At 54.5% G+C, this 26,871-nt stretch overlaps 2 protein-coding genes across 11 annotated transcripts in view; both read right to left on the bottom strand.

Moving 5' to 3' along the window:
* Positions 1 to 6,248, bottom strand: part of CHD4 (chromodomain helicase DNA binding protein 4) — a 30,118-nt gene extending 23,870 nt beyond the window's left edge. For 5 of the 8 annotated variants that reach the window (XM_033867120.2, XM_033867121.2, XM_033867123.2 and 2 more), the window contains exons 1-6: positions 6,091 to 6,248; positions 5,082 to 5,259; positions 1,462 to 1,583; positions 1,059 to 1,274; positions 734 to 852; positions 372 to 613 (exon numbers count right to left, since the gene is read on the bottom strand). In XM_033867120.2, coding sequence (XP_033723011.1) covers positions 372 to 613; positions 734 to 852; positions 1,059 to 1,274; positions 1,462 to 1,583; positions 5,082 to 5,181 — 799 coding nt within the window. In that variant the 5' untranslated portion in view covers positions 5,182 to 5,259; positions 6,091 to 6,248. The remainder of the gene's footprint in view (positions 1 to 371; positions 614 to 733; positions 853 to 1,058; positions 1,275 to 1,461; positions 1,584 to 5,081; positions 5,260 to 6,090) is intronic. The other 3 variants (XM_033867124.2, XM_033867122.2, XM_033867125.2) reach the window with 3 other exon arrangements.
* Positions 6,249 to 14,817: 8,569 nt separating this feature from the next.
* Positions 14,818 to 26,642, bottom strand: LPAR5 (lysophosphatidic acid receptor 5). Of its 3 annotated transcripts, none has more exons than XM_073789109.1 (3): positions 26,545 to 26,642; positions 26,173 to 26,308; positions 14,818 to 25,219 (listed from the first exon to the last, which is right to left on the bottom strand). In XM_073789109.1, exon 3 carries the CDS (start codon positions 18,440 to 18,442, stop codon positions 17,339 to 17,341), a length of 1,104 nt encoding a protein of 367 aa, XP_073645210.1. In that variant the 5' UTR covers positions 18,443 to 25,219; positions 26,173 to 26,308; positions 26,545 to 26,642; the 3' UTR covers positions 14,818 to 17,338. The 3 variants fall into 3 exon arrangements, with proteins under 3 accessions (XP_073645210.1, XP_073645209.1, XP_073645208.1); XM_073789108.1 differs by having other exon boundaries at positions 26,470 to 26,632; XM_073789107.1 differs by lacking the exon at positions 26,545 to 26,642 and having other exon boundaries at positions 26,173 to 26,437.
* Between the last annotated feature and the right edge of the window lie 229 nt (positions 26,643 to 26,871).

The following is a 26,871-nucleotide window of genomic DNA, read 5'->3' as shown; positions in this document are numbered from 1 at the left end:
CATCTTCAATATTAAAATGGCTACACAAAAATTCACCAATTTTGGTAAGTTTTTTTTTAAATGCACACTGATATGACAGCTGTCACAATACAACCTAACGAAATTGTTTCAAATGAAGTTAAAGACAACTACTAAGTGCTACTAGAGCCAGCTTATGGAAAAAACAGAATGAACTTTTTGGCCAACCCAATAAAATATTCCCCACCTAAAATATTTCTACGTGGCCAGCTTCCCCAGTTTCCCTCCTAATCCACGGTTCATTCCCACCTCCTAGCTTCCATCTTTGGGTTGACAGAATAGCGCGTCTGCGCTTCCTCCAACTTCGACATCCCAAGCCCACTAGTCCCCACTCCCACTGAGCCCCATGTCACCTTTGCCCTCCTTGGTCTTGGCCTTGCGGATAGGCACCTCCACAGGGGGCGGAGGAGGTGCAACTTCAGTGGCCGTCACCATACTCTCCACCACGGCCACTGCCGCAGCTGCCGCTGCTGCCACAGAAGCCCCAGAACTGCCTTTGAAGGGGTTGTTGGTGCTGAACTCCCGCCACTTCGCACCCAAAACCATCATCATCTTGGAGACAGCGATCTTGGGGTTTTTGGCAGCAATGAGGGGTCTGGGGGAAAAATGGCAGGAACAGAAAAGAGAAAAAGTTTAAAAATAAAGGAGGCGAGGGAGGTGAGAAGAGATTACAGAAGCGCTCTCCATCTCCTGCCCCCAAGACCCTCCTGTTTACCGGACAAACTGGCTGAAGGCCTTGTAGTTGGTGAGAGTGCGATAATCCTCCTCTGAGAACACGTGGTCAATGTCTTCCATGCCCCAGTCTTCCAGGAGCTGAGCAGATGATTTAGGCTCCTGCAGAGAGAGCAAAGTCAAAGCCTGACTCCTAGTGCCCACCCTCGCTAAGGGAGTTTGAGTTGCCACTAAGGCTGGCAAGTCCAGGGTAAGAGGGCTAAGAAGAAATCATCAGAAACAGGTGGAGAGAAAACATTCTAAGGGGCAGCAGAGTGTCTGGAAAACAAAGGACAGAAGTACAGAGAAGAGGATGGAGGTCCAGGCACCTTTGAATCATCGTCTTCGTCATCCTCCTCCTCTTCCTCTTTCCGCTTGGACTTACTCTTCTTTTCTTTCTTAGGTCCGAGCTTCTTCTTCTTCTTCTTGCCAGGGGTATAGTCGCTGCCCTCACTGTCTGAGCGCAGAGCCACCTCTTCGTCCTCCTCCACAAACTCCGGCCCCTCCCCAGAGCTGTCCCCCAGCTGCCGGCATAAGAGCATACGCTGGAGCAGGGAAGGGGGAGAGGGAGACACACACACACATGCTACACACATGCTGACCTCAGGACGGCCCTGAGGCTCACGCCCAGGACCTGGCCCACCGCCCCAGGGCAAGAAACGCAGGCCCCAGCCCTCCACAGAGCACCTCCCACTCCCTCCTGCCGCCCATAACATCCAGTCACCCACTCACCTCCTTTTTTTGGCGCTTGCTCTTAGGGATTTTAGGGTCCCGAGGTTTCTTAGGCTTTTTCTTTTTCTTGAGCTTTGGAGTCTCTGCTTCTGACAAATCCTCTTCCGGGTCCTCTTCGTTTTCTACATATGTTTTGGCAAAGAAAGGGAGGCAGGGAAAAGATCAATAGCAGAAGGTTAGAGCCCAATCCAGAGGCTTTAGACTTTATTCCCCCACCTTCTGTCCCAGATTCCACTGAAGAGAACTGCTATACACGCCACAGAAGGAAGCTGATACTCAGGACAAAAACAGACAAAGAGAGAGCTGTATATGCCTGAAATAGGCCTGCCGGGCCAGACCAGGCCCACCTCGGGCAGCTGTCCAGACCCCTGCCTCCTCTCCCTCATCCCTAACACGAGTCCTCTATGTGTTCACCAGCGCAGCTGAGTCAAGCTGCGTACAGTTAACCAAGTAAGAGAAACGTGCCTAGTCCTCCTATAACCAGCCACCAAGCATTCCACAAGCCGGGAAACGAGAATGAGCGGTCCTACGCAGAAGGTAAAAACTAAAGAATATACCCTCAGCACATTCCCAGAACAGTACCTGCTCGAGGGTCCCAGAAACCACACCCTTCACTAACCCCTTTGGCTCATCACTGCGCAAAACAACCAGAACCTCCAAGCCCCAGGCTCCGGTGCCAGCCCAGGATCACGCCCACTCCCAAAGCTGATTTCCTTTCCCCATCTCCAGCTCTACTGCTCCTCCCCAGCTTCTCCTGGGTCAGTAGCCTCTTCTCCCCAGGGGCCCAAATCAGCCCAGCTGTCACCATCCCCCCCCCTTTCCTCCCCCCATCTGGCTCCACCTCCTCCCCGGCTGGGAGCACACACAAAGCCTGGGGTAATACTGAGAGCTCCTGGGCAGGCCTAGGTGGGAAGGGGCACAGAGGGGGAGGAGAAGGCCAGGAGGCAGCTTCCTTTGTAACAGACATTCACACCAGCGCACCGGCTCCCTCCTCCTCCCCCTCCTGCTTCCCAAGCCACCCACCCCCCTCAAGGTGGGAGGAGTGGAGAAGGGAGTGGAGAGAAGGAGGGAATGCCTCACCCACTGAGGAGAGGGAAAATGGCTCCTGACCACAGAAGCCAACCCAGGGCACCCAGCTGCCAACAGAGGACAGACAGGAAGTGGCAGGGGAGGGAGTGTGGTTGAGAGAGGTAGCCGGGGAAAGACTACCCTCTCACAGAAGACTTCCCAAATTACTACCTGGCCCCAGGTCCAAATGCCACCTCTTCAAACACCTACTGTGGGATGACACTGTTCTCAAGAGGCCATTCTAATAATGTCTTAGGCAAGGAAACCCAAGACACCTTGAAGGGTTACACCATGTGAGGGGCTGACTTACTCCCTCGTTATGCCTTCAATCATCGGAGCTTAGATTTAACAAGAGTTCAGTGGAGCTGTGGGCAGAGCACACAACCTTCCTTCTGACACCCAAAAGATTTACCTTGAGGAATGGGAGCCCACAAGACGCCTCTGAAACTCAGTTTCCTCATCACCTCTACCAGAGTGCAGACCACAGATCCTAAACCACCACTAACAGATTAGAGGTAGCCACCTATCCAACAGAGAAAAAGGAGCAGCACCTAGAGAGTGGTGGACAACAGAATGCTTCCTTTTCTCCTACACATGCTCTCTGCTCCTGACCCCCAGAACTGGCCCGAAAATGCCTCTGACTCCGCCCTTCCTGTGCGAGGCAGATACTAGGGAACAGGCGGCACTGGGCTGGACAAAGCACCATCAGCCTCCCCCTTTCCCTCTCAGCCCAGGATCAGGCCAGGCACAAGACAGCCCCTCCCATTCCCTTGGGAATGGGACACCAGCCTGGATCTCACCAGAAAGAATCATTTTCTTAAGGGCTTCTCCCCAGCAATCCCTGTGGTGCCCCCCTTCCCAATCAGCCATGCCTCCATAAAAGCTGGAAGTAGAGACAAGGACAAACTCGCGGAGGCAAAAGGGACACCCTTCCATCCACCTAAGACCCTCAAACTTCTCAGGCAGATGTGCTGACACAGCAAGCGGCAAACTGGCTGAGACATAGAGAACGATTTGGGAAAGGGGCAGGAATGGGGTGGGGCAAGTGGAAAAACTGGGTCACGCTACAGCTTGGGGCAGAGTTCACCCTGGGAGCCCACAGGCTCCCAGTCAACACAGGGGCAGCCCCAGACCAAGGGGCCAACAGGAAGCCAAGATGTGGAACCAACACTGGCTGGATGGCACTGCTACTTCTCATGCCCCGCACAGAAAGGATGGGACTGCCTCACCACTAGCACCACCCTACCCCACCTTGGGCAATAGCACAGAAATCTACCACCTTGCCCTACACGGTGATGAGGCTCAAGCCTAAGATTCCCATCCCAACAGCTGAAGGTTCAGTAAGAAGACTGACCCTCTCCTAAGTGGCCTCAGGTTGAAGTGAAGACTTCCAACTTAGGAAGTGCCAAATGTGGAAACACCTCTCCCAGACCACCTCAGCGTGCAGTTGGAGCTAAGCAAGGAGAAGGCAAGAGTGAAAGATGCTTGATGGGAAACAAAAACAGGACCAGCAGGCTCCAGAATTAAAATAAAAATACAAACAAGGAAGATGAAGAAATGGCATGTAAAAAAAAACTAAACTAAAAAAAGATCAAGGAAACAAGTAGGTGACTTAGCTAAGTGCTCTGAAGAACGAAGGACAGAGGAGAGAGACATCCACTTAGAAACATGACATCCATCATCAGCTGAGGATAGACAAGAGCCATGCCAATCATACAGGCTGGTTATAACCACTGGGGTTCGGCCAGTCCAAGGAGCCACCCCAAAACACAGACAGCACAACCCCCAACACACCGACACAAACACTTCACACCACCAGCCCAAACCCCAGGCTACCTGCACAGGGCAGAAGCCTCCTGGGAAAAAAGCCAGGATTAAGTCCACTTGCCAGGGGAAGAGGGGTGCCCAGGGTGTCACCTTCCTTCTTTTTGCTCCTCCTAGTATATCCTGCAGGCTATGACATCCTACCCCTAGCCTCACTCAACATTCCAGCAATCTGCCTGACTAAAAGCGCTCTAGATCCCAGCTGAGGAGCGCAATTCAAACTTCACACGGTTGAAACTGCACAGAAAGCCGGTAACTGATCAGAAGCTAAAAATAATCAGAGAGTAACCCGCACTCCCTCTTTCCTTTCCACAGCAGCAGCTACAGGATCCTACTAGCAGAGATGCCCGGCTGGTCTCCTCCAACCGCAATCCTCAACCCCGCCGCCGCCGCCGCCGCGCAGCCTCCAGGGGTCCCAGCTACCTGCATTCCTCCTAGGACCCACGCCAGGCAAAGCCTGCCAGCCCGGAGAGCTCCCTCAACCGGGATCTGCACAGCATTCCCGAAGACAGTGCAGCAAGCTTGCATCGCGGTCCGCGGAGCCCAGAAGGCACATGGCTTCCAGCCCCCCTCGCACAACAGCTCCGCAGAAGGGAACCACTCCCTTCGGATGCCCTCCACCTCCGACTGCACAGAGAAAGCCCAGAAACTCAACCCTGCCGCACCAGAGTCGCCAGGGAGGGCCCAGATGGCTCCTTCCTGCCCGGGGCCCTTGGGGAAGCTGTTACCTGGGTGGGGAGGGGGCAAGCTGTTGTTCAAAAGTGCATCCATATCCTCCTCCTCGCTGCCCGCTGAGCAGGGGGACGGGGAGCCCAGGCCCGACGCCATCCCCTTCCGCTCCCGGCCAGGGAATTGGCCCAGCTGCTCCTGCCTGCGGCCTGGGGCCCTCGACACTGGCCCGAGTCACTGTGCGGGGGAGGGGGGAGAGAAAGAGAACAGTGACGCGCACGGCCCCCTCCCCCACCCCGCCGCGCTTTCCGCCCACCCCCGGCCGCCCCACAGCCACCCGAGCAGGGCACCCGAACCACTCAGGCTGAACTTTAGTTCCACGCTCCCGGGGGCAGCCCGGAAGCCGGCTCCCCGGCTGGAGCCCCCCAGACGAGAGGGAGCGGCGCCCCCGAGGGCAGGCCGGTGCCGGCGTGGGGAGGGGAGAAGCCGCTGGACGGAGCCGGGCGTGACGGGGGAAGGGGTCCGAGTGGCCGCGGCGCGGGGGGGCCGGGGGAGGCGGCCGGCGGCGAGGCGCTCAGGGACACAAGGTCACTGGGGGGTGGGGGGGCGCCTCCCTGCGCCTGGGGAGGGGCCAGTCCCCAGACAGGGTAGCTCTCCAAAGGCTGTCCTCTGGGACAACTCGGGTTCTCCGGAGGAGCCGCGGGGACGAGGGGGCGTGGAGGCTCGGCGCTCCAGGGGGCTGGAGGCAGGGGCGTGGGGGGCCGGAGCTCCCACTGGGCAGGGGGCCGGGCCACGTGTCCCGGGGGGCAAGTGAGCAAAGGGCGAGGGGGGCGCCGGGCATTGTGGGAGGCCAAGCCCGAGGTGGGGAGTCGCGGGGAGCGAGACTCGGGCCGAACGAGGGCGGGGGCTGGGCACCCTGCAGGAAAGGGAGAGGCAGGGTCGGCTCCCCGGGCAGAGGGCGGTCCGCTGGTCCGGGGACGCCCGAGGGGCGGCTGGATGGAGGGAGGACCCTCGGGGCTGGTCGGGCTGAGAGGGGTTGTCTCTCTGGGAACCCCGCGTTCTCCTCACCCCAGAGCCGCCGCAAGTCGCGCTGGGTCCGGCCCGGTGTCACTCCCGCTCCGGCTCCTCCTCGCCGCGGCCGAAGGGGGGAAAATGGCTCCGGCTCCAGCTTCGCCTCTTAAAGGGCCCGAAACACCGGCCGGGAAATCCCACCGCACAGGCCCCGCCCCCCCACGGACAGCCCATAATAACCTCAACCAACTCCAACCCCCCCTCCACTACCGCCACCCTCCTCCCTAGGTCTCCCGGGCAACCCCCGCCCCCTCGTCGCTCCGGCAACCATTGACCACGCCCCCTCGAGCGCGCGCGCGCGCGCGTGTCACCCGGGCAACCAACCACCCCCTGGCCATCCCATAATACACACGGACACCACCACCACCACCACCACCACCACCACCACCACCACCACCCCCCCCACGCACACACACTCCATACACATATATGCCAGGGCTGTTGACATCTCATGGTATTGCCGACCTTTTGCAACTAACCCTTTACACCCCCAGACATCCCATAATAGCCATCCTTTGCCAACTTCTTCACTCTTGGCCCTAATGCTAACATCCCATAATAATTCGTCACCTCTCCCTCCCCATGGCCATCCCATAATAAGCACCCCTCCCAGCCATTCAGCCTCACATCCCATAATACTCAATCCCCATCCCCCACAGACATCCCATAATAACCACTCTTCATCCACCCCCAGTTTGATATCCCATAATAGGCAGAAACTCACCCCCCCCACACAACGGACACTTCGGCCTCCTCCCACACACATCCCGTAATAATCAGTCTCCCACCTTCTATACTGACATCCCATAATAACCAACCCCCTGGCGCTGCCCTCGGCCCCTGCAAGGCTAGATCCTCACAACATGACCCCCAAGCTTCACACATTCATTCTAAGTTCACAGCCCGTAATAACCACTCCTGCCCTATCAAAGAGATAGCCCATAATGATCAAGAGCCCTACTGTCACCCCACAGAGGGACAACTAATCTCCTTTCCTCTAACACTGGAAAGATATCCCATAATTTTACTCCCCCACCCACATCCTGACATCCCATAATAATTGCAAAGAACCCGTGGTCAACCAGACATACCATAATACTCCCAGCACAACCCAGAGTCACATCCCATAATGCTTCATCTCCACTCCACCACCCCTCTACCTTTCCAGCCAGGCATCCCATAATATTCATACTCGTATCTCCCCTGTCTCCAAGGCTGTCAGTCTATTCTAACACCCACACCAGCGAGGATGAAACAGGCTACGCACATTGCCCTCTCCCCCACCCCAACTTGTACACACCTTCATCCCTTAATGAGCCAAAGCAGTGTCCTGGCACAAAGCCTCTTGATGTCTAAGATGGACCCTAGCTTCCCTCATCCATCATTTCCAGACATGCAGGAACTGAGAGTCAACCTAGGGCCCCACCCAATCCCACCAAAATCCAGGTGTTCTCCAGACACTTACCTCCAGTTGAGTTTTGAGTAAGACCAACCAAATACCATACTGGCCAGATGAGCCATTTACATAAAGTTTAGTTCACCCCAAAGCATCCCATAATAATTACAAACTCCCACCTAAAGATTATTTCTCAACATTCCAGCAGTCCTCTTCCCACACCGCCTCCCCAGGTCAAGCGGTCTATTCTCACCCCTAGGCCATTCCTATGGGTGGACATCCCACCATGGTGTGAACTGAGGATCCCGCTATATACACACAAAGATCCAAGAACTGCTCTCCCTCTGCTCACTGCTGCTCGTGCTTATGCAACAGATGTTGACGGAGTACCTAGCAAGGCACAAAGATGGGCACCGTGGGGAGTGCCTCCCTTCAAGAAGCATAAACAACCAAACTCCAAGATGAGATAGAATGTCTGGTGTCAATGGAAAACTGAGTGCTATTTCCTAATTTTCTGTTACAGAGAATAAAACAAATCCCAACTGACCTCAGGAGAGATCAGATCCCAGTAGAAGTTCTCAGCGGTCCTTCTAGAGCCCCGAAGGTATTTCAAAAGGATTTACAATATAGATGGATGGTCAAGATAATCTCCTATCTGCTCCCTACATACTAAGGGATTTTGATTGGAAAGCAAGGTTCATCCATCCAGCGTTTCTAATACGAAATCCTATAACATCATCATGTGCTTCCTTCTTGAGAGACTCATCAACATGCCAGAATTGTCATCCTCATGCTTGAACACCAAGTTCTGCTTACCCTCAACGCCCCATGTTTCTTATTTATATCCTTTCTCATTTTGTATCCTGAAATCTCATAATACTTCCAACTGCCCCCATCCTCATCTTGTTGAGGTCCCATTCTCCACCCAAAATACACCCCGATCTTTGTATAACGTTCACCATCTTCCCCTCCTGTGTACAAGTCAACATCCCAGAATGCCTTCTTCATTTATTATGCCACAAGGTAGCCTCCCAACACATACCACCCCCTTCCCTAACTGCACCTACCCTGCAGCCACACTGGGGACCCAGCCCAAGAAAGTCAGAGAGCCCAATCTTAGAATTTTTTGGCCCTAAGAGAACCTAAGTCTATAGCCTGTCACTTTTCCCTCTTCCTGATCCCCAGAGAGCCAGGACCTGGGTGAAAACCAATATCCCAACGCCACTTCCTTGCTGCCACCGCTCCAGACCCCAAAGTCAGATAATATCTTCCTCTGCTTTTCACACAAGTCCAAGACCCTTGGTGGTAGGACAGGTTGAAGAGAAACCGGAACTTCCTCCTAAGAGAGGCCCTTCCTGACCAGAAGTGAGTGGGACGAACCTCACATCATCTCTGCATTGCCCTTCTAATCTCACTTCCCTAGAGAAAGGGCCTGGCCAGATGACTCTCCCTCCTCTGAGAACCTCAGGACTGGAGAACTGGCGAGGAGAGATGAATTCAGGAGAGGCAAGAGCTTGCTTTGGGAAATCACTATCCCTGTGCCCCCAAGCAGACCACCAGTGATGCTGGTAAGGCTTTCCCCCAGCTCCTACCTGACTTAACTCCCTGGACCACCCTTTCGGCATATCCATTGTGGCACGCAGGCTGTTTCCCCCATTGTGCAAGGCTGCCTAGTCTTCTCATTAAATTCTCTTGACATCAAGATTGGACCCCATTCATTTGTGCACCCCCTCCCCCATGCTTATTCTGAGTACTAAGAGGAAAACTTTTACTCCTTACTTGGGGGAGAGGGGACAGCTCTTTCATTAAGATACCATAATGTGGGTAGACCTCCTTTCAAGAAGTTTCTCATTCGTGTATGAACTGCCAGGTACTTAGTATGCCCTCCTCCTTCCCCATTTCTCTAGGGGATCCAGCCTGCCTCCGGGGCTCAAATTCCCTTCTGTAACGTCTCCATCTGCCCCATACCCTCTTCTTCGCATATATATACCACGTTACTACAGTGACTCATAATATAAACCAGGAAGAGAGTTTTGTAACTGGGTAGTCACAGCCTCTTGCCTGGGATTACAAACATGGTCCCTTTTGTCCACCACAGCCCCTCTGCCCCACCCCTGCAGGTTGTACCCACTTATCCCCCAGCTCCCCTTACTTCCCACCTCTCCGTGATACCACCACAAGGAGAAGGTTAAAGTCCCTTCCTCTATTCTTGAGTTCCAGAGGGCTAGGATGTGTGTGTTTGTGTTTTGCTTTTGTGGTCCTTCTGTGCTTCGCCTCCATACACTAGACCCATGCTACCCTCCCAGATAAATTATAAATAAACCACCAGCATGATTGGCCCACAGAGACTAAGGGTGGGATAATCTCCTGATTAATGCACCCAGGGGGACAGCCTCTCTAGCTGGTCACCTTAGAGTTCTGCTTCCATCCCATGGTGCGGAAGAGCCTAGAATAACAGAATGGGCTGTCCATGGAGTTTTCAGCACATGCTCTATAGCTCTTCTCTCTACATCTCTGTTCTGTGAGTCCCAGAAACTCTGCTCATAAGACGTCGAAGGGACTAGGGTTCCCCTGCTCTGCCAGAAAAGGGGGTTTGGGAAGGCGACATAGGACAGAAAAGCCACAGTGACAGTGCACTCTGATAGCTAGACAGGATGCAGGTGGTGCAGGACTGGGGGGCACCACCCAGGCATGTGTCCTGCAGGAGCCAACACAGCCTCAGCTCCTTGGGTGTGACTGCAAGGTGGCAGAGCTCCCCTGGCCTGACCCCTACCTGAGCTACAGTCCCAAGGCTCAAACCCAGGAAGGCAGGGAGCGAGAGGAGTACTTGGTGCTGTGGTCACCCAGGAGCACTACTACCTCGTGTGTTACACAGCCAGAACCCAGGCCTCCTCACTGCATGCCTGGACTCAGCGACCCCGTAGCTCACAAGCTGTTTAGGGACCCAGGTGTCCAGGGCTCAGATCTGGCTAGCTCTAGCCTGCCCCCAGGGGCCTCTTCAAACAGCTGTCACTGAAGAACCTCTCCAGCCAGTCACTCTTGCCAGGCCTCAGGTCTGGCTCCAGGGCTCACCCCACCCTCCCCAGCTTCTTCCCTCCCTCTTCCTTCCTTTCCTTCCCCATCCCCCTTCCCCAGAGCTTCACCTACCCAGGACAGCCCCACCCAGCTGCGCTGGGCACATCCCATAATAATCCTTCTCCTTGCGAGCCCCCACCCCCCCCAAAAGAGAGGCGGCCATCCCATAATAGCCACCCACAAGAGACATTCCGCGGTGACCGCCCCCTCCCTGCAGAGCTGCCGGGAGCAGCCATCCCATAATAACTGGCCGCCTGTTTTACTGGTTACGGCTGTGGAGGGAGCTGGAGAGGAAATGGAGGGGAGGGGGAAGGGGAGGAGGATCGAGGGCCCCCACTTTGGGGAAGGGGACGGAGAGTGACCCACGGGGATGGGGAGCCAAGGGGACGCCGCACAGGTGGGAGGTGTGGTCCACTGGCCACCACATCCCCGCTTTGGGACCTTCTCCCCATCCCCAAGGGCTCCCTTTCCCCCTCAGCACCCGCGAGGTGGCTGCTAATTAGGCGGGATACCTAGGATGGGTCGAGGTGCCCACAGAGCGAGGGGGGGGGGTGGTAGATTTCAGGTGTTCTCCTTGGGCCATTTGCGAAAGAAGGCAGACCTTAGAGAGGATGGCAAGAGAGTAAGGGGTGTGGGGGGGGCGGTGGGAGAAGAGCGCCTCAGGCCCTCCCCATTCTGCACCACCATCCCATAATAATCCCCCAGCCCCTCTCCCCCTCCCACACACGACATCCCATAATATCTTCTGGAGAAGCAGTCCCCGCAGTAGGTACAAAGAGCTATCCCATAATATGCTCCCCCACCCCCACTCGCCACCCCCCCAACTTGGCCCCCCCCTCGGTCACATGCAGCCGGTGCCATCCCCCGCTGCTCCCCCCTCTGGCCACCGAAGGCCTTGCCAGCCCATAATACTCTTGCCTCTGGTCGCAGGAGGCCTCCAGCCCATAATATTCCCTTCCACCACCACCCCCCCTTCCCGCCCCGCACCCCTTCCTCCCGCCTCCAGTTGGAGCCGGGCCTCACCAGCCCATAATATTCCCCTGTCTCCTAAGGCTGTTCCAACCCATAATACTCTCCCTGTCTCCTAAGGCCTCTCCATCCCATAATACTGCCAGACGCCTGACCTGTGGGCCAAACCCCAGCCCGTTCCACACATCGAGGCTGTGTCAGCGCCGCCGGTCTCCCAGCCTGTCCCTCCCTCCTCCCTCCCCAGCGCTTTCCCTCCCAGGCTGTCTCCCGCCCTCCCGCCCTGGGCCCCTCTCCCGGCCCCACCCTGTGCCTGCCTGGGCCCTCACTTCCCCTCCAGCCTCCTCTTTTGCCCTTTCTCCCTTGATTGGTTCTTCATCCCATGGCCCCTCTCCTCTCCCTTTCAGGCACTTTCCCACCCACTCTTCTGTCTGTGGGGTGGACAGCAAGGCCGGTGGGGAGAGAGTGCCCCCAGAGGGCGACAGGCCAGTCACTGCCCCTGCCTCCTTGACCAAGCACCATGGCAGCTGGCCCAGCCTGCCTCGCTCACCCATCCCTGGCCCTGGTTCTGATTGCCCGCAGAGCTCTGTCTGGGTGAGGATTCACCTGGAACCCCTGCTGTCTTCCAGAAACACTCCCACTGAGCATCACAAGCAGACTTTACTAACAGCATCTTCTCCCCACACCCTGGTTGGAAAGAGAGATCCACCTTATGGGATGGCTCTCAGGTGCCTTTCAAAGGTGACCTCATTGACTCTCACTACAACCCAGTAAGTAGATATTATGATCCCCATTTCACAGAAGAGAAAACGGAGGCTCAGAGAGGTTAAATAGCTTCTAAGGTCACGTTGCCAAGAAGTGACAGAGCTGAAATTAGTACCCAGGTTTGTTTGATTGCGAAGTTCTGACAGCCTTCGGGATTCCCCAAGCCCCTGGGAGAAACTTCACTTTTCAGTGTTTCCAGGGCTCCTCTGGAAAAGATAGCATGGTGACAGTTCCCCAGCCTCCCTTGTCTCCAGGGTCTCCTGAAAGAAGGGAGAAGGAAGGCTCCATGTGAGATTAACCTCCCCCTCCCCATTTCTTCCAGGGGACCCCCAGTGGCAACCCCACAGGGACTTCCCTCAGGACGGTCCAGGGCTAACAAGCATCTCTTCCCTTTTAGGATCCCTTACCTTTCCCTTGGTTCTCCTGAATTTTTTGTTTTATCTCAAGACCAATGATTGTTAATCTTCCCCCAACTACTCTCAGTGCATGGAGGGACCATTCTATGGAGGAGACAGACTTTGAGGAGAACCAAGGGGAAGTGTCCTCTTCAGTTTAGCTGGTGGACAATCAGGAATTCGCTGTCTTGGAGATGTTGGGTACATCCCAGCTGGGGGAGGGGAGTCATGGCCAAATGCCTGAAGGCTGAGCCATCCTGCCTTGGGTGCCACTCATGAGCCACGCCCTTCTGAGCCCTCGATGCGGTGTGTTTTAGGACCCACCACCATTGGAACGATGAATGAGCCCAGTTCTCAGCGCTCACACAGCCACACCAGGAAGGGGCAGGTATGCTGTAGGGTGCGTGGGTTAGGAGCGGGGAGGAAAAGCTGCACAAGGTGGCCAGAGATGACACAGTAGACTCAAGGTGAGAGAGTGGTGGCCTACATGAGGAGGGAAGGAGAGGAAAGGAAACCAGGGAGCGGTGGGTGTAAGGGAACCAGGGATGAGAAGGTGGGCAATAAAGGAAGGGGAGATACTGTAGGGTGTCCTGCAAAGAGTAGGAGTTCCAGAGTCTAACAGATACTGTGCCACTTCCTGCTTATGTGACCTTAGACCTCAGCTTCTCCGGGGTGTTTCATCTGTAAAATGGAGATAATCATCATTCCTAACTCAGAAGGTTATTATAATAATAAAATAAAATAATTCATTTTAAGCACTAAATTGAGGTCTTGGCATAGCAAGTATTTTTACAACTTGTTAACGCTCTTCTTCCAGTATCTAAGATTTTATCCTTTTCCTCCTTTCGATTTTCCTAAGCCTCAAAGTGGCAAGTAACTCCAGGGCACGGGGTGAGGGCTCTGGATTTCCCACATCTCACCCCCGTCATACTGGCCACCCAGTAGTTGGGGGATCCTGTGAAAATGGCAGGCAGTGGCTACAGGCTTCCTTAAACTTCCTGTTAGCGTTAGCTTCTGTTCATTCCTCCTCTGCCTGCAACATCTCCTGATTCTATTCTTTTTTTTTAATACTTATTTATTTGGTTGCATGGGGTCTTAGTTGTGGCAGGCAGTCTCCATAGTTGCAGCATGTGGGCTCCTTAGTTGCAGCACATGGGCTCCTCAGTTGCGGCACGTGAACTCTTAGTTGCGGCATGCATGTGGGATCTAGTTCGCTGAGCAGGGATTGAACTCGGGCTCCCAGCATTGGGAGCGCAGAGTCTTATCCACTGTGCCACCTGGGAAGTCCCATCCTGAATCTATTCTTGCCTCTCTGTCTTCAGGATGGAAACCCTTTTGATATACTGAATGTGGGGAAACAGTCCACCAGAGCTTAAACAGAGGAGATTCCACACTGGAGAAAATTCATTTCCATCTGCCTCCACAGGCCGCGAGCACACTTCTCCTAGACCAGCTCCCTCACCAGTCTTTCCTTCCCCTTAGACTCTCCCCACCTCGTTTCCCTACAGCTTATCCCACCCAGTGTGTCAGGGTGGGCAAAATCTCACTGAAGAACTTCCAGAGGGGCTTCCCTGGTGGCGCAGTCGTTAAGAATCCGCCTGCCAATGCAGGGGACACGGGTTTGAGCCCTGGTCCGGGAAGATCTCACATGCCGCGGAGCAACTAAGCCCCTGTGCCACAACTACTGAGCCCGCGTGCCACAGCTACTGAAGCCCGCGCACCTAGAGCCCGTGCTCCGCAATGAGAGAAGCCACCGCAATGAGAAGCCCGCACACCGCAATGAAGAGTAGCCCCCGCTCGCCGCAACTAGAGAAAGCACGCACGCAGCAATGAAGACCCAATGCAGCCAAAAATAATAAATAAAATAAATATATTTTTTAAAAACTTAAAAAAGAAAAGAACCTCCAGAGACGGCCCACTGCCTACCAAATTAACGGCCAGAGCCTTACTTTGCATTCTCTCATCTTCCATCTTGAATGATAATTATTGTTGACTTGTTCTGTGGTCTCCACTAGATAGTAACCTACTTCACAGAGAGATTCAACTGTTCTTTACAGCAGTAATTAACACAACATTGTAATTCAACTATACTTCAATAAAAAATAAATTTAAAAAAAGATTCAACTGTTCATCATTCAACAAATATTTATTAAGTACTTCTTTTACGCCAGGCGCTGTTCTAGATGCTGGGGATACATCAGGAAACGGACCAAGCAAAAATCCCTGCCCCCAGGGAGCTTACATTCTACTTTGGGGGTGGGGTGGGGGACAGAAAATAAACTATAAAAGTTATAATAAATAAATAAGTAAATTATATACTATGTTGGAAGAAACTTGCTATGTGAGTTTTAATTACTTTGGAATTCATTCACATTATCTTCATATAAAAATACTCAAGTAGGGCTTCCCTGGTGGCGCAATGGTTGAGAGTCCGCCTGCCAGATGCAGGGAACATGGGTTCGTGCCCCGGTCTGGGAAGATCCCACATGCCGCGGAGCGGCTGCGCCCATGAGCCATGGCCGCTGAGCCTGCGCGTCCGGAGCCTGTGCTCCGCAACGGAAGAGGCCACAACAGTGAGAGGCCCGCGAACGGAAAAAAAAAAAAAAAAAATACTCAAGTAATTTTTAAAAATTGTATTCTGTTCAGTTTGGATAGGGCAAAGTCCTGAGACTTTGGACGGTGATGACGTTTGGTGCCCCCAGGGCTGGAAGGGCGTGGGTCCTGAACCCTAAGGATGGAGCAAGACGGAGCAGGTGCTAACCATCAAGCCCTCTCTAGAGCAGCAGGAGGTGAGGGCTCTAACCCGCCAGATGGAGGAAAGCCCGGCTTCACGGCTATCACTGAGGAATCTGGGTCAGTTCTCCGGTTTGGCCACCAGGGGTCATTTTACCCTTGTAAATCACCATCTGGAGCGATCACGTAAAGACACACAAAAGTCTTAGTCCGAACTAAACACACAGAGACGCACCCGGGAAAACTCTGACACTGTCACACACACACACACGCACATACACAGAAACATACAGCATTGAGAGACATAGGGACAGAAATGCATGCAGGACGTGTGCATGGCATCAACTCCCTCACGAATCTCACTAATGTCAGGGTCTCAAGATGTCACAGTGCCAACCCCGCCATTCCTCCCAGCCCCGACTCCGCTAAAGAGGGAAGACAGTAGGTGGCCTGTAAACCAGACTTCCATTTCCTTACCTCCAGCTTGCCAAGAGCAGTCAGCTTACTCCCGTCCTCCCGTCCATCACACTCTTACTTTCCCATAAACTTCTTGTCTGGCTCTGGCACAGCTCCCTTTTCCCTGCCCAGAGAAGCCCTCCACCTCCTCCTGAGTATCTGTGCAACTAGTTCCAGCTCCACCTCCCTCTGCAGCTCCAGGAAGCCCCAGGTGGTGTTCACTCGGTGTGCAACTCCTCCCCACCCCCCATCCCGAAAACCCCAAGCCTTAGGGACTACAATTAGCAATTGATTTGCTGAGCATTGCCCTCTCCTTGCAGCGATAAAAACAATGTACATAATGGCCTGGGAAGACTTTACACATGACTCTAATACTCCAGTACAGGTATGGCTCTCCAAGTGTGATCTGAGGATGGATTCTTTGAGGAAGTCCACGAGAACAAAACCGTTTTCATGATACTACTACTAAGATGTCTTTTGTCCTTTTCACTCATTGTCTCACGAGTAGACGGTGGAGTTTTCCAGAGGCTTCATGAAGTGTGATGACACTTGCTCTTATAGCTATTGGAATGTGTGCTTGGGTATTTCTGTTTTAGAAAACTTACTATTTTTGATTTCTAATATGGTCATGTATCAAAAGGACAAAGTATAAGCAAACTCTCTTTGGAATTCTCCATTTTTAAGAGTGTAAAAGGGTCTGAGACCCCAAAATTGGAGAACTACTACTTTAGTACAGAGAATGTTCTCCTTATTCTAGACGAAGCAGCAGAGACACACACACACGGTGGTGGTGGTGGGGATTTACGATCTAGAATGGAGGAGCTTTTGAAAGGGTGGGTGAGGTGGAAGGGGAAGGCAGGACCTAGAAAGGGGAACAGGGACCAGGAACTCGGAGGAAAACCCCCTCTGCCCCCACCCACCCACGCTGGGCGTCAGATCTAAATTGTTAAAAGTCACTAGACAAGAAGGAAACCAATTCAGCCGGCATCCAATACGCTTTTACATTACGCCTCAGTGCTGGGCAGGCAGAGCCCAGGTGGAAAGGGGAGTGGGTGGCGTCCATGGCCCAAAGACCTCTGTGGTCGGTCTAAACGCAGGACACCCATCTTCTGCTCCAGCTACCAGCTACGGGCCGGGCCGTGTTTCATGCCCCGCCAAGGGCATTTCATCCAGTCTCCCGCCTCTGCACGGGCAGGCTCACGGCAGCACTTCCTAGGTAAGGAAGAGGTCCTTCTGCGCTCGCCATCACCACCTAGTTAAAGACGTTTGCAGCCGCGCTCTTCCCTCCCCGGGCCCCTGCCCCCCACACTTTGTTCCCTTCTGCATCTGTGAGCTGGAGTTGCCGCTCAGAAGTCCAAGTGCCCAACCCACCGCCCTGCTGTGCACACACCCTGCGTGTCTGCGAGTGCGAGAGACGTGGGGGTGGGGTGAGGGGACCGCGCTCTGGCACGACGTGCGTTCAGAGGGATGAGTCCTCGGAGCACCGGGTGAAGGAGTCCCGGGGGTCGGAGGGCCGGAGCAGCCCCTGGCTGGCGGCGGCCGGCACGGTGGCGTGGGAGGTCTCAGCGGTTGGTTCGGCGAGTGCCCCCCGAGCCCCGTTGGTGGCCGAGGTCCTGGCCCGGAGCGGAGAGCTCAGGCTGCGCAGGGTGTTGCGGAAACCCTCGGCGCTGAAGTAGTACACCAGCGGGTCGAGCACGCAGTTGGCGCCGGCCAGCAGCACCATGACCATCAGCACCCCGCGCACCTGGTTGCGCGCCGCCGGGCTGGCCAGCACCACGTGGCCGCGCAGCAGCCCGTACACGGCCAGCGTGGCGTTGTAGGGCACGAAGCACAGCAGGAAGATGACCAGGCTGGCCAGCAGGAGGCGCACCGTCTTCTGCCGCCGCTGGCTCCGCGTGGCGTCGGGCCGCGCCAGGGTGCAGAAGACACGGACCGAAGAGTAGACCACGGCTACCAGGGGCAGCAGGAATCCCAGCGCCTCGGCTAGCAGCAGGAGCGGCAGCAGCCTGCCCTTCCACAGCTCGTCGCTGAAGTTCTCGAAGCACAAGTGCACCCAGCGGCCGTCGCGGGCGCAGGGTGAGGGCCGGTGCACCAGGACGGTGGGCACGGCGAACAGCAGGATAAGCGCCCACACGCCCAGGCAGAGCAGCCGCGCCACGCGGGGCCGCCGCAGGTGGCGCAGCCGCAGCGGGTGCACGATAGCGACGTAGCGGTCCATGTTGATGAGGGTCAGGAAGATGCAGCTGCCGTACATGTTCATCTGGAAGACGGCGCCCGCCAGCTGGCACAGGAGGTCCGAGAAGGGCCAGTAGTGCTGCGCATAGTAGGAGAGGCGCAAGGGCAGCGACAGGGTGAAGAGGAGGTCGCTGGCCGCCAGGTTGCACATGTACACGCTCACTACCGAGTGCACGCGCAGCGCGTGCAGGAAGACCCAGAGGGCCAGCGCGTTGAGGGGGAGCCCTGCCGCCAGCACCAGGCTGTAGACCACCAAGTGCAGGTGGTGGACGGGCTGGTGGTCCGGGCACCTGAGATCAGAGTCGTTGGCCGAGAAGTTGGCCAGCATCGTGCCAAAGGGCGAGGAGGAGCTAGGCCGGGAGCATCAGGGGGCGCACCCGCGTGCTGGCTTCGCGTTCATCTCCAGTCTCCACGGCGGGGGCCTGGAGGCTGCACAGAGTCCCAGAGCAAGCGGGGGCCGGGCATAGACTTGTGGCTGTGGCTGCAGGGCCGACAGCTGCGGAGGATCAGATGCCCTTGGTCAGAGCTTCATCGGCCTCAGTGGAGACCTGGCATAGGAGGGAAGGCAGAAGTCAAGACTGTGCAAGGAAGGGCTGAAGACACAAATGTCATATAGCTGAACCTGCTGGCCTCTTGGGCCTTTTCTCAGCCTCACATCTTTCCTCCACCGTCCTTCTGGCCAGAACAGCTTTCTGCAGCCCGCTCTATGGCACAGTGCTAAATGCCCAGGCTCTAGAGTCAGGCCTGCCTAGGGTTAAATCTGGGCTTTTGTCCTCAGAAAAGTGACTTAATCTCTCTGCCCCTCATTTTCCTTACCTGGAAAAAAAAAAGGAGAGGGGCCCCTACTTCACGAGGTCGTTAGATTCAACGAGATGATATATTTAAAGTGCTTTGCTTACTGTTATTATCTACTAATATCTCTCCCTTGCTTCCTTTCTTTCTTCTACAAATGCTTACCAGGATTTTAATTATTATTATTATTATCATTTTGGCCTCGCGGCATGCAGGATGTGGAATCTTAGTTCCCCGACCAGGGATCTAGCCTGTGCACCCTGGAGTGGAAGCCCGGAGTCTTAACCACTGGACCACCAGGGAAGTCCATACAAATGCTTACTGAGACTTTAGAAGGTTCCAGGCATGTCCACAGCAGTGGACAAAACAAAGGCCTTGCCCCCACCTATGTTCCCTTCCATTGAAAGGAGACAGATAATAAAGTCCATGTAAAAAGGTATTATGTTAGGTGGTGAGAAGTACTGTGGAACCCCTCCCCTGGCACCAGCCCGTTCCGCTGACTCCCCATTATCTAAAGAATAAAGTTCAAACTCCCAAGTACAGGACAAAATCCCAGGCTCATCTCCACGACTGCTCCTGTGTGGAGTGGGTTTGTGGTCAGAGCGACCTGGTTCAGCTGGATTGTTTGACCTCCCTAAGTTTCCTCATCTGTAAAATGGGGACAGTAATATAATGGGGGTCCCTTAGGCCAGGGGTCACCAACCCCCGGGCCACACAGCAGGAGGTGAGTGAGCGAAACTTCATCTGTATTTACAGTCGCTCCCCATTGCTCACATTACCACCTGAGCTCTGCCTCCTGTCTGCATTTTGGTGGGTTGTATAATTATTTCATTACATATTACAATGTAATAATAATAGAAATAAAGTGCACAATAAATGTAATGCTCTTGAATCATCCCGAAACCATCCCCCCACCCCATCCGTGGAAAAATCGTCTTCCACGAAACCGGTCCCTGGTGCCAAAAAGGTTGGGGACCGCTGCCGTAGGCTGATCGCACACACCAGCACAGTCCTTCCAGGCAGGGGACGGCCCCGTGGGTTGAACTTTTCCAGGTGCTCCCCTGGAGAGTCTGACTCGGGTGCTTCCTAGTTGGGATTCCGTGATGGGGGCAGATAATGGTTTCGTCCTAAGGGCTCGAAGGGGGCCCAGAGAGGGTGGCAGTGAGACAGGGAAGTACCGTGCGTGCTGATGAGGCTCCTGGAGAGAGCAGACCACAGCCGCTGCCGTCCCCAGGCAAAAGCTGCCAGAGGAAGGATGTGGTCAGAGGCGGAGGAGTCAGAAGACAGGACTTGGTCTTAGGATTCCACCTTCCTTAATGTCATAAGGCCACAGCAGCCACCCCTGCATGGCGACCCCCAGGTGCCATCGTGTTGTAAAATAGACATAACTTAAAAATTACCATTTTAACCGTCTTTAAGGGTACAATTCAGTGACATTAAGTACAATCGCAATGTTGTGTAACCATCGCCACTATTTCCAGAACTTTTTCATCATCCCAAACAACAACTCTATACCCATTACCCAATAACTGCCCATCCCCCCTCCCTCCAGCCGCTGGCAACCTCTATTCTGCTTTGTGTCTCTCTGAATTTACCTATTCTAGACACCTCATCTGAGCGGACTCATATATCTGTCCTTTTGTGTCTGGCTTATTTCACTTAGCTTAAAGTTTTCAAGGTCCATCCATGCGGTAGTTTGTATCAGAATTACAGTCATTTTATGGCTGAATAATATATTCCTATATATATACACCACATTTTGTTCTCCCATTCATCTGCTGATGGTTACTTGGGTTTTTCCATCTTTTGACTATTGTGAATAATGTTAATGATCATGGGGTTCCATGGGCCATCTTAGGGAGAGAAGTTATCCGAAGACCCTGAGCGATTATCCCAAGATACGGAACATACTCCCTTCAAAAGGAACCACTTAAATCCTTACATGGAACCAAGTTATAAACATGAGTATAACAAGTTTTCTAGGGTTTTTTTGTTCGTTTGTCTGTTCTCCCTCCAACCATGACTCTGACTCCAGCAGTTTAAGACTTGTAAGAAGCATAGTACAACAGTTGAAGGGAATAAGGAAACACTTTGTCTGCAAAATACCAATTTCGTCAATGAAAATAATGCTAGATGGGTCTTAAACGTGCTGAAAAGCAAGTAATGCCAGGCTCTCTTCCTGAAACGTGCCCACCTCCCATGCTCCTTTGCTCCAGTCACGCCAAACTAGTGATAATTCTGCACATACCTTACATCTTCAGGGCTCTGTCTGCACGTGCTGTTTCTGCAACTGGGAATGCCCTTTCTCCCATCCTCCAACTGGCAAACTCAATCATTTCTCAGGACCCCATGATGCCTTTCCTGACTCCCTCCCTTCCCACCAGGCGAGTCCCCTCACTGGAGCTTTCCCAGCACTTTGGCCACAGGTCAGCTGTTCCCACCTGTGCTATAATTGGCTGTTCTTGGTCTGCCTCTCCCGCCCCCCCGCCTGGGAGCTCCTTGAGGGAGGGCCTGGGGGCTGTGGCTTACTCATCTCTGTAGTCCCAGCCCTCCCTCCATAAATGTTGGGTCAAAAATAATGGCTACCATTTACTGATCCCTCACCATCTCGCAGGGTGTTTTACACGCACGAGCTCTAATCCTTCCAACAGCCCTTTGAGGTAGGAGTTTCTCCTGATTTTTCCTTAAGAGCTCAGTCAGTGAGGAGTGAAGTCAGGCCTCAAATCCAGGACATCCGGGCTCCAAAGTCCAAAAAGCTGCTTCCAATAAGAGTGGGTGGGTGGGTATGCAGCTGGATGCTGCACAGAGCACCTAACTTTTACAGCTGCTTATATCAAATCTGTACCCATAGGTGAATCGTTTTACTTCCTCTTTTGTCCAGTTGAAACATATACTTTTTAATAACCCACTTCCTTCTTTCTCCCACTTCAAACACTGGCAACACAGACTCATCTCTCTTTCACATACACACAAATACGCCCTGATGATTTCCCCTTACCTACAGAAACAGTTTGCTGCTTTGAACTCCTTAGGTCATGACGTGTGTTTTTGTCCCATTTCCCCAGCCAGACAGTAGGGTCCTGGGGTGCAGACCACACCTTCCACAGCTTTCTTCCCAGGCTCACTCACACTTCAGTCTCTCTACCTAGCAGGCCCTTGTGATATTCATTGGCTGCCTTTCAGGAAATCTGCCCCCTCCCCCCATGTCCGCCCAGCCTGTAATCCTGTTATAATATTTCTTGCATCAGTCCAACCACTTCTTATCACATTCCTGACTATCTTGTCCGCATGTATAACTCAGAGAAAGGCATGTCCCTTTTGAAAAGCTCGTTTGGAAACAGCTTGCATTAAAACTTCAATAACAGTTTACAGCTACAATCACAGTAACATTTTATCATTCTTTTTTTTTTTCTGCGGTACGCGGGCCTCTCACTGCTGTGGCCTCTCCCGTTGCAGAGCATAGGCTTCGGACGTGCAGGCTCAGCGGCCATGGCTCAGGGGCCCAGCCGCTCCGCGGCATGTGGGATCTTCCCGGACCGGGGCACGAACCTGTGTCCCCTGCCTCGGCAGGCGGACTCCCAACCACTGCGCCACCAGGGAAGCCCACGTTTGATCATTCTTAAGCAGTACTTGGAGCACCCATAGCTCCCTACGACTAGGAGGCACAACCTAGACACTGAGTGAATGGAAAATTATTTTCCAAGAATCCCAAGTCTTTCGTCAACAAAGTTGCAAGGTTAAAGAGGCCAAAATGTATTAGGTGAGCTGCTGCTAAGAGGTAGAGAGTTAGGAATCCTTCAGGAAAGCAGATGGTGATGCTCTCGCCTTACTCCATTCCAAAGCGGAGAAGCCCTTGAGTTTAGTTGTCAAAAAGCCACCCCTTTCCCACAGACTCACACAGAATGGCCCAAGCTGTTGAGAGCTGCCAGGCCCCTGCCCTGGTCCCCACCCGATCCGCTTGCTTCCCGAGGGCTCCCCATCAGTGGAGCTGAATGGGCACAGTGCCAGGCCAGATGGCAAAGATGGGAAAAACTGCCAAAAAGGAGGCAAACAAGAAGTGGAAAGAGGGCTCTAGATGTGGGGGAGGAGTGGCACGGCACTCTCCTCAATCCTGCCTTGAGCAAGAGGTCAGGTTGGGGGTGCGGGAGACGGAAAGCAAAGAGGCAGCAGGTGCCCCAGAAAAGCAGAGACACTGGGATTTCATTTCACCAGGGAGAAGGGGGACGTGGAGGCCCACGCTGGCTCCGTAACCTCAGCACGCCCGGAGGTCATGTGAGCACACCACTACACACACACACACACACACACACACACACGGGCGCATGCAAGGCCACACGCAGGTAAGGGTACACTGAGGGATGTGCACACAAGATCCCTAGTAACATACGAATCAACGTGTATCCACAGCCTGTAACACACGTGTGCACGCATGGAGGCACAGACAGCCGAGCCAGGGGAGGAAAGCAGACACCGTCCCCGCCTAGGGACATTATCCTTAGCCGGACAGACAGACGGGCAGCTTCAGGAGCACACACACGCATGCAGATGTGCACAAACAGATTCTGGCCCCAAGGCACTGAGAGGCAAAGAGAGGCCCTGGGGACGGCCCCGCCCACATCCCAGCCCCCGACACCACACACACACCAGATGGTGCGCGGCCACCTTCCTCCACGCTGCTTCTCTGTCCTTCAGCTTCCCACCTGCACACCCGGGGCCCAGGTTCCTTATGTCCTCGGGGCCTCTGGGACCTGTCCCATTGCCCTCTGAGCTGGGCTGGGCACTATTCTTTGCTGAGATAAGTCACAGGGGCAGGGCTATTTTCTGCCCTGACAGGAAGTGAGAATGGAGGATAAAAGTGGCCAGGAGGCTACATCATGATCTTTCCCTTCCTCTCCTCTACACAGCTGGCCCGTGGTGTCCACCCTTCCGGCGCCTGACCAGGGATGCAGAGGGGAGCGGAACAGAAAGGGATGGGTGATCTGGGACAGAAAGGGAGGGGAGAGAGGCACCCCGTCTCTGTACAGCTTCCTCCTGTCTGCCACCCTCTCCATGTGCTTCCTGCCCCCCTACTCCCCACCTCCTCTCCTCAGGAATCCACATCCTTCAGAAGTTTGGAAAGTGGGAATGTCAATCCTCACCCTCCTTGACCCAGAAGACCAGCTCTGGAATAGCTCCCACCTTCTTTTAGGTTCTGGTGGCCAGGCGCCAGGGAGCGTGTCCACCCTCCACCTCCCCCGCACGGCGCACGCTCCCTGACCTGCGACCTGAGCGGTGCTGGCTGAGCCCACTTCCTCTGCCGCTACACCTCGGCAGCCACGGGAAGATGCACCCTTTATCAGCAGACGCTGGTAACTGTGAAGACCTCTTAACGTCTGTAGGTTCAGACTCCCCAAACAGATCCAAACTGTGCTAAGCCTTCAGCGGAAGCTTCAAGAAGTCTAAAGGCTTTGTGAAAAGCTCTGTCCCAGGGCTGCTCTGGGTACACATGAATCCTGCCCATCAGCTTGTCCTGGGTCTGGAGAGCCTGTGGGGTGGAGATAGTACCAGGTCACCAGGCTGAGTGGATGGCTTCCTCCTGCCCTCGGGGCCACGTTCTCCCCCGCTGCTGGGTGTCCTATCTTCTCTCCATCCTCCTTCCTCCCTGATCCAGCCTGCTCTGCTTTCTCCAGCCCAGATTCCTGCTCCAGCCTCTCCCCACCCTTCCCCACCTGAGCCTCTCTTCCTGCCTTTCCAGCACCATCCCTGGGTATTCTCATCTCATCCCTCCCGAAATTTTTTCTAGGAAAAGGCAGAAAGCAAAGGCGACCTACAGCTCCATACTTAAGTCTCCCCAGTGCATGGCTGTCACCTCCCCACCTGCAGACATTTCTCCACCCTGCTGTCAAGAGCTGAAAAACACAGGAAACATAGTCCCAGTCAAGACTCAGATGGGTTCAAGCCACCCTCCGCAGCCCTGTGCTCTGGGTGGTCCTTGCTTTGGGGCCTGGCTGGGTCCCGCTGCCTCAGAGAAACCTCCTGGAGCCTTTGGCTTCATGGACCTCACCCTGACCTCGGGCAGCACTGAGTGTGCTCCACACGTAGCCCTCACGCCTCTGCTGCCCCCTTCCCCGCGGGCCTGGGCATGCAAGGCTTCCGTGTCGCAGGGGTACATGCTGGGGGCATCAGACAGAGGCACAGCTGGGCTCTGGGGTCTCTGGGTGGCCAGGAGGTGAGGCTTGCGGGTCGAATAAGTTTCTGCTTCCTCCTCAAGCCTTGCTGCCATCTCCCCTTTGGCGACAACTTCAGCTCATCCTGAAGGGACTGCAGATGTGACCTGATGGGAGGGCCCCTTCCCATCAGAGAGGCCCCCATAGACCCGGGGAACAGGTGGGCAGCTGCCCTCAGTGGTGTGAGGCAGAGGTATCAGAAGGCCTCACCCACCCTCCAATATCACCCCCCCAACCCCATGGTCAGTATCTGAAATTTTATCCACTTCATGACACCCATGGGCCACATTCTACCATAGCTCTAGGAACATGGGAGACAGCTGGTCTAATCCTCTATTTTTTTTCTTTTTTTTCTAAACTAATTTTACCAACACTTTATTTTTTATCTTTTATATATATATTTTTGGCCGCGCTGCACAGCATGCGGGATCCTAGTTCCCCAACCAGGGATCAAACCCACACCCCCTGCAGTGGAAGCGCGGAGTCCTAACCACTGGACCGCCAGGGAAGTCCCTAATCTCCTTGTAAAGAAAACGCACTGGGTGAAGGCAGTATCTCTCTAAGGCACCACTAGAACACTTTGGTTTGCTGGGAAGGATAACTGTGAGAGCAGATCTGTGCCTTGAACCCGCCTGTGGAGTTTAATCAGATCAGTTCATTGTCACCAGCAGAGGCCCAGCCCTGGGGTGAGAGGGTCAGGAGTTGTCTTATCTGAGAGTGGGAAAGGGCTGGAAACCATCCCCAGAGGGCCCTCCCTCCCCAGTGGCCTGGGATCTGGGGTTCAGCATGACAGCGGGGGCCTAACGGGTGAAGGGGCAGACGCAGCTCCCAGGCATACGGGCCCCAGGGTGCGTTGGTGCTTCAGGTCTAGGGAGCATCACCCTCTTGTCTGAGGTCTGCCTGCCTGAGGCCATCCTTTTGAATTCTTTATTCAAAAAGGTTTCCCAGGGCCCAGGGCCCCCTCTCACCTCCATCCCCACCCATGGCTCCCGTTTCTAAAGAAGGGGTGCTGCCCCACGTGCCCCTGTGAGGTTCAACCGCAGCTGGGACGCCCCCATACCTGTGCTCGCCACGGTGGCTCAGCCGCTGCTCCACGCCGGCTTCTGCCTGCTCTGGGCCGGGCTGGGCTGGTAGGACTTGTTCCCGGTGGGTGGGACACACACACACCTCAGCAGCTCTCGGCAGATCCCAGCTCCCTGCACGCACCCAACCCCGGGCAGGGCAGGGAGAGAGAGAGAGGAGGAAGCAGTGCCCTCAGTGGCCTCCACGGACCGGCCAGAGAAGAAACCCCAGCAGATCATGACACTTAACGCAGCCCCGACTCTCCCCCAGTAATGCCCCCCACCCACCCACTCACCCATGGCTCGCACACTCCCTGCAGTTTCCGGGAAGCCTAACTGGCACACCCACCCACAGATGCCAGATGACTAACCCCCAGCCTCCCGCTGTCCTCGGCAGTTCCCCCTGGCCGTCTCCGTCTCTTTTGGGTTCCGGCAGGTGGTTTCATTCTTGCCACATGTGGTTTTTACCTCCCTCTGTGTGTGGGGTGGCAGCTCCTAGTCTCTGAACCCTGGGCTGAGCCCCTTGTCTTCCGGATCAATAGGGCTGGGCAGGTTGTCTGCGCTCAGTACTCGAAAACAAGCTTTGAGTGGTAGGTGAAAAAGGACAGTGCGGTCGAACGAGTATGGGAAACACTAAGTCGAACAGGTTTCTCTGTTTCAGCGCTTCTCAGAGCCTTTGACATGCCTTTAAGAGGTTG

Source organism: Tursiops truncatus, chromosome 11 (genome assembly GCF_011762595.2).
Source record: "Tursiops truncatus isolate mTurTru1 chromosome 11, mTurTru1.mat.Y, whole genome shotgun sequence".
NCBI classification, from domain to species: Eukaryota; Metazoa; Chordata; class Mammalia; order Artiodactyla; family Delphinidae; genus Tursiops; species Tursiops truncatus.
This window is presented reverse-complemented; position numbering and strand designations above follow the sequence as displayed.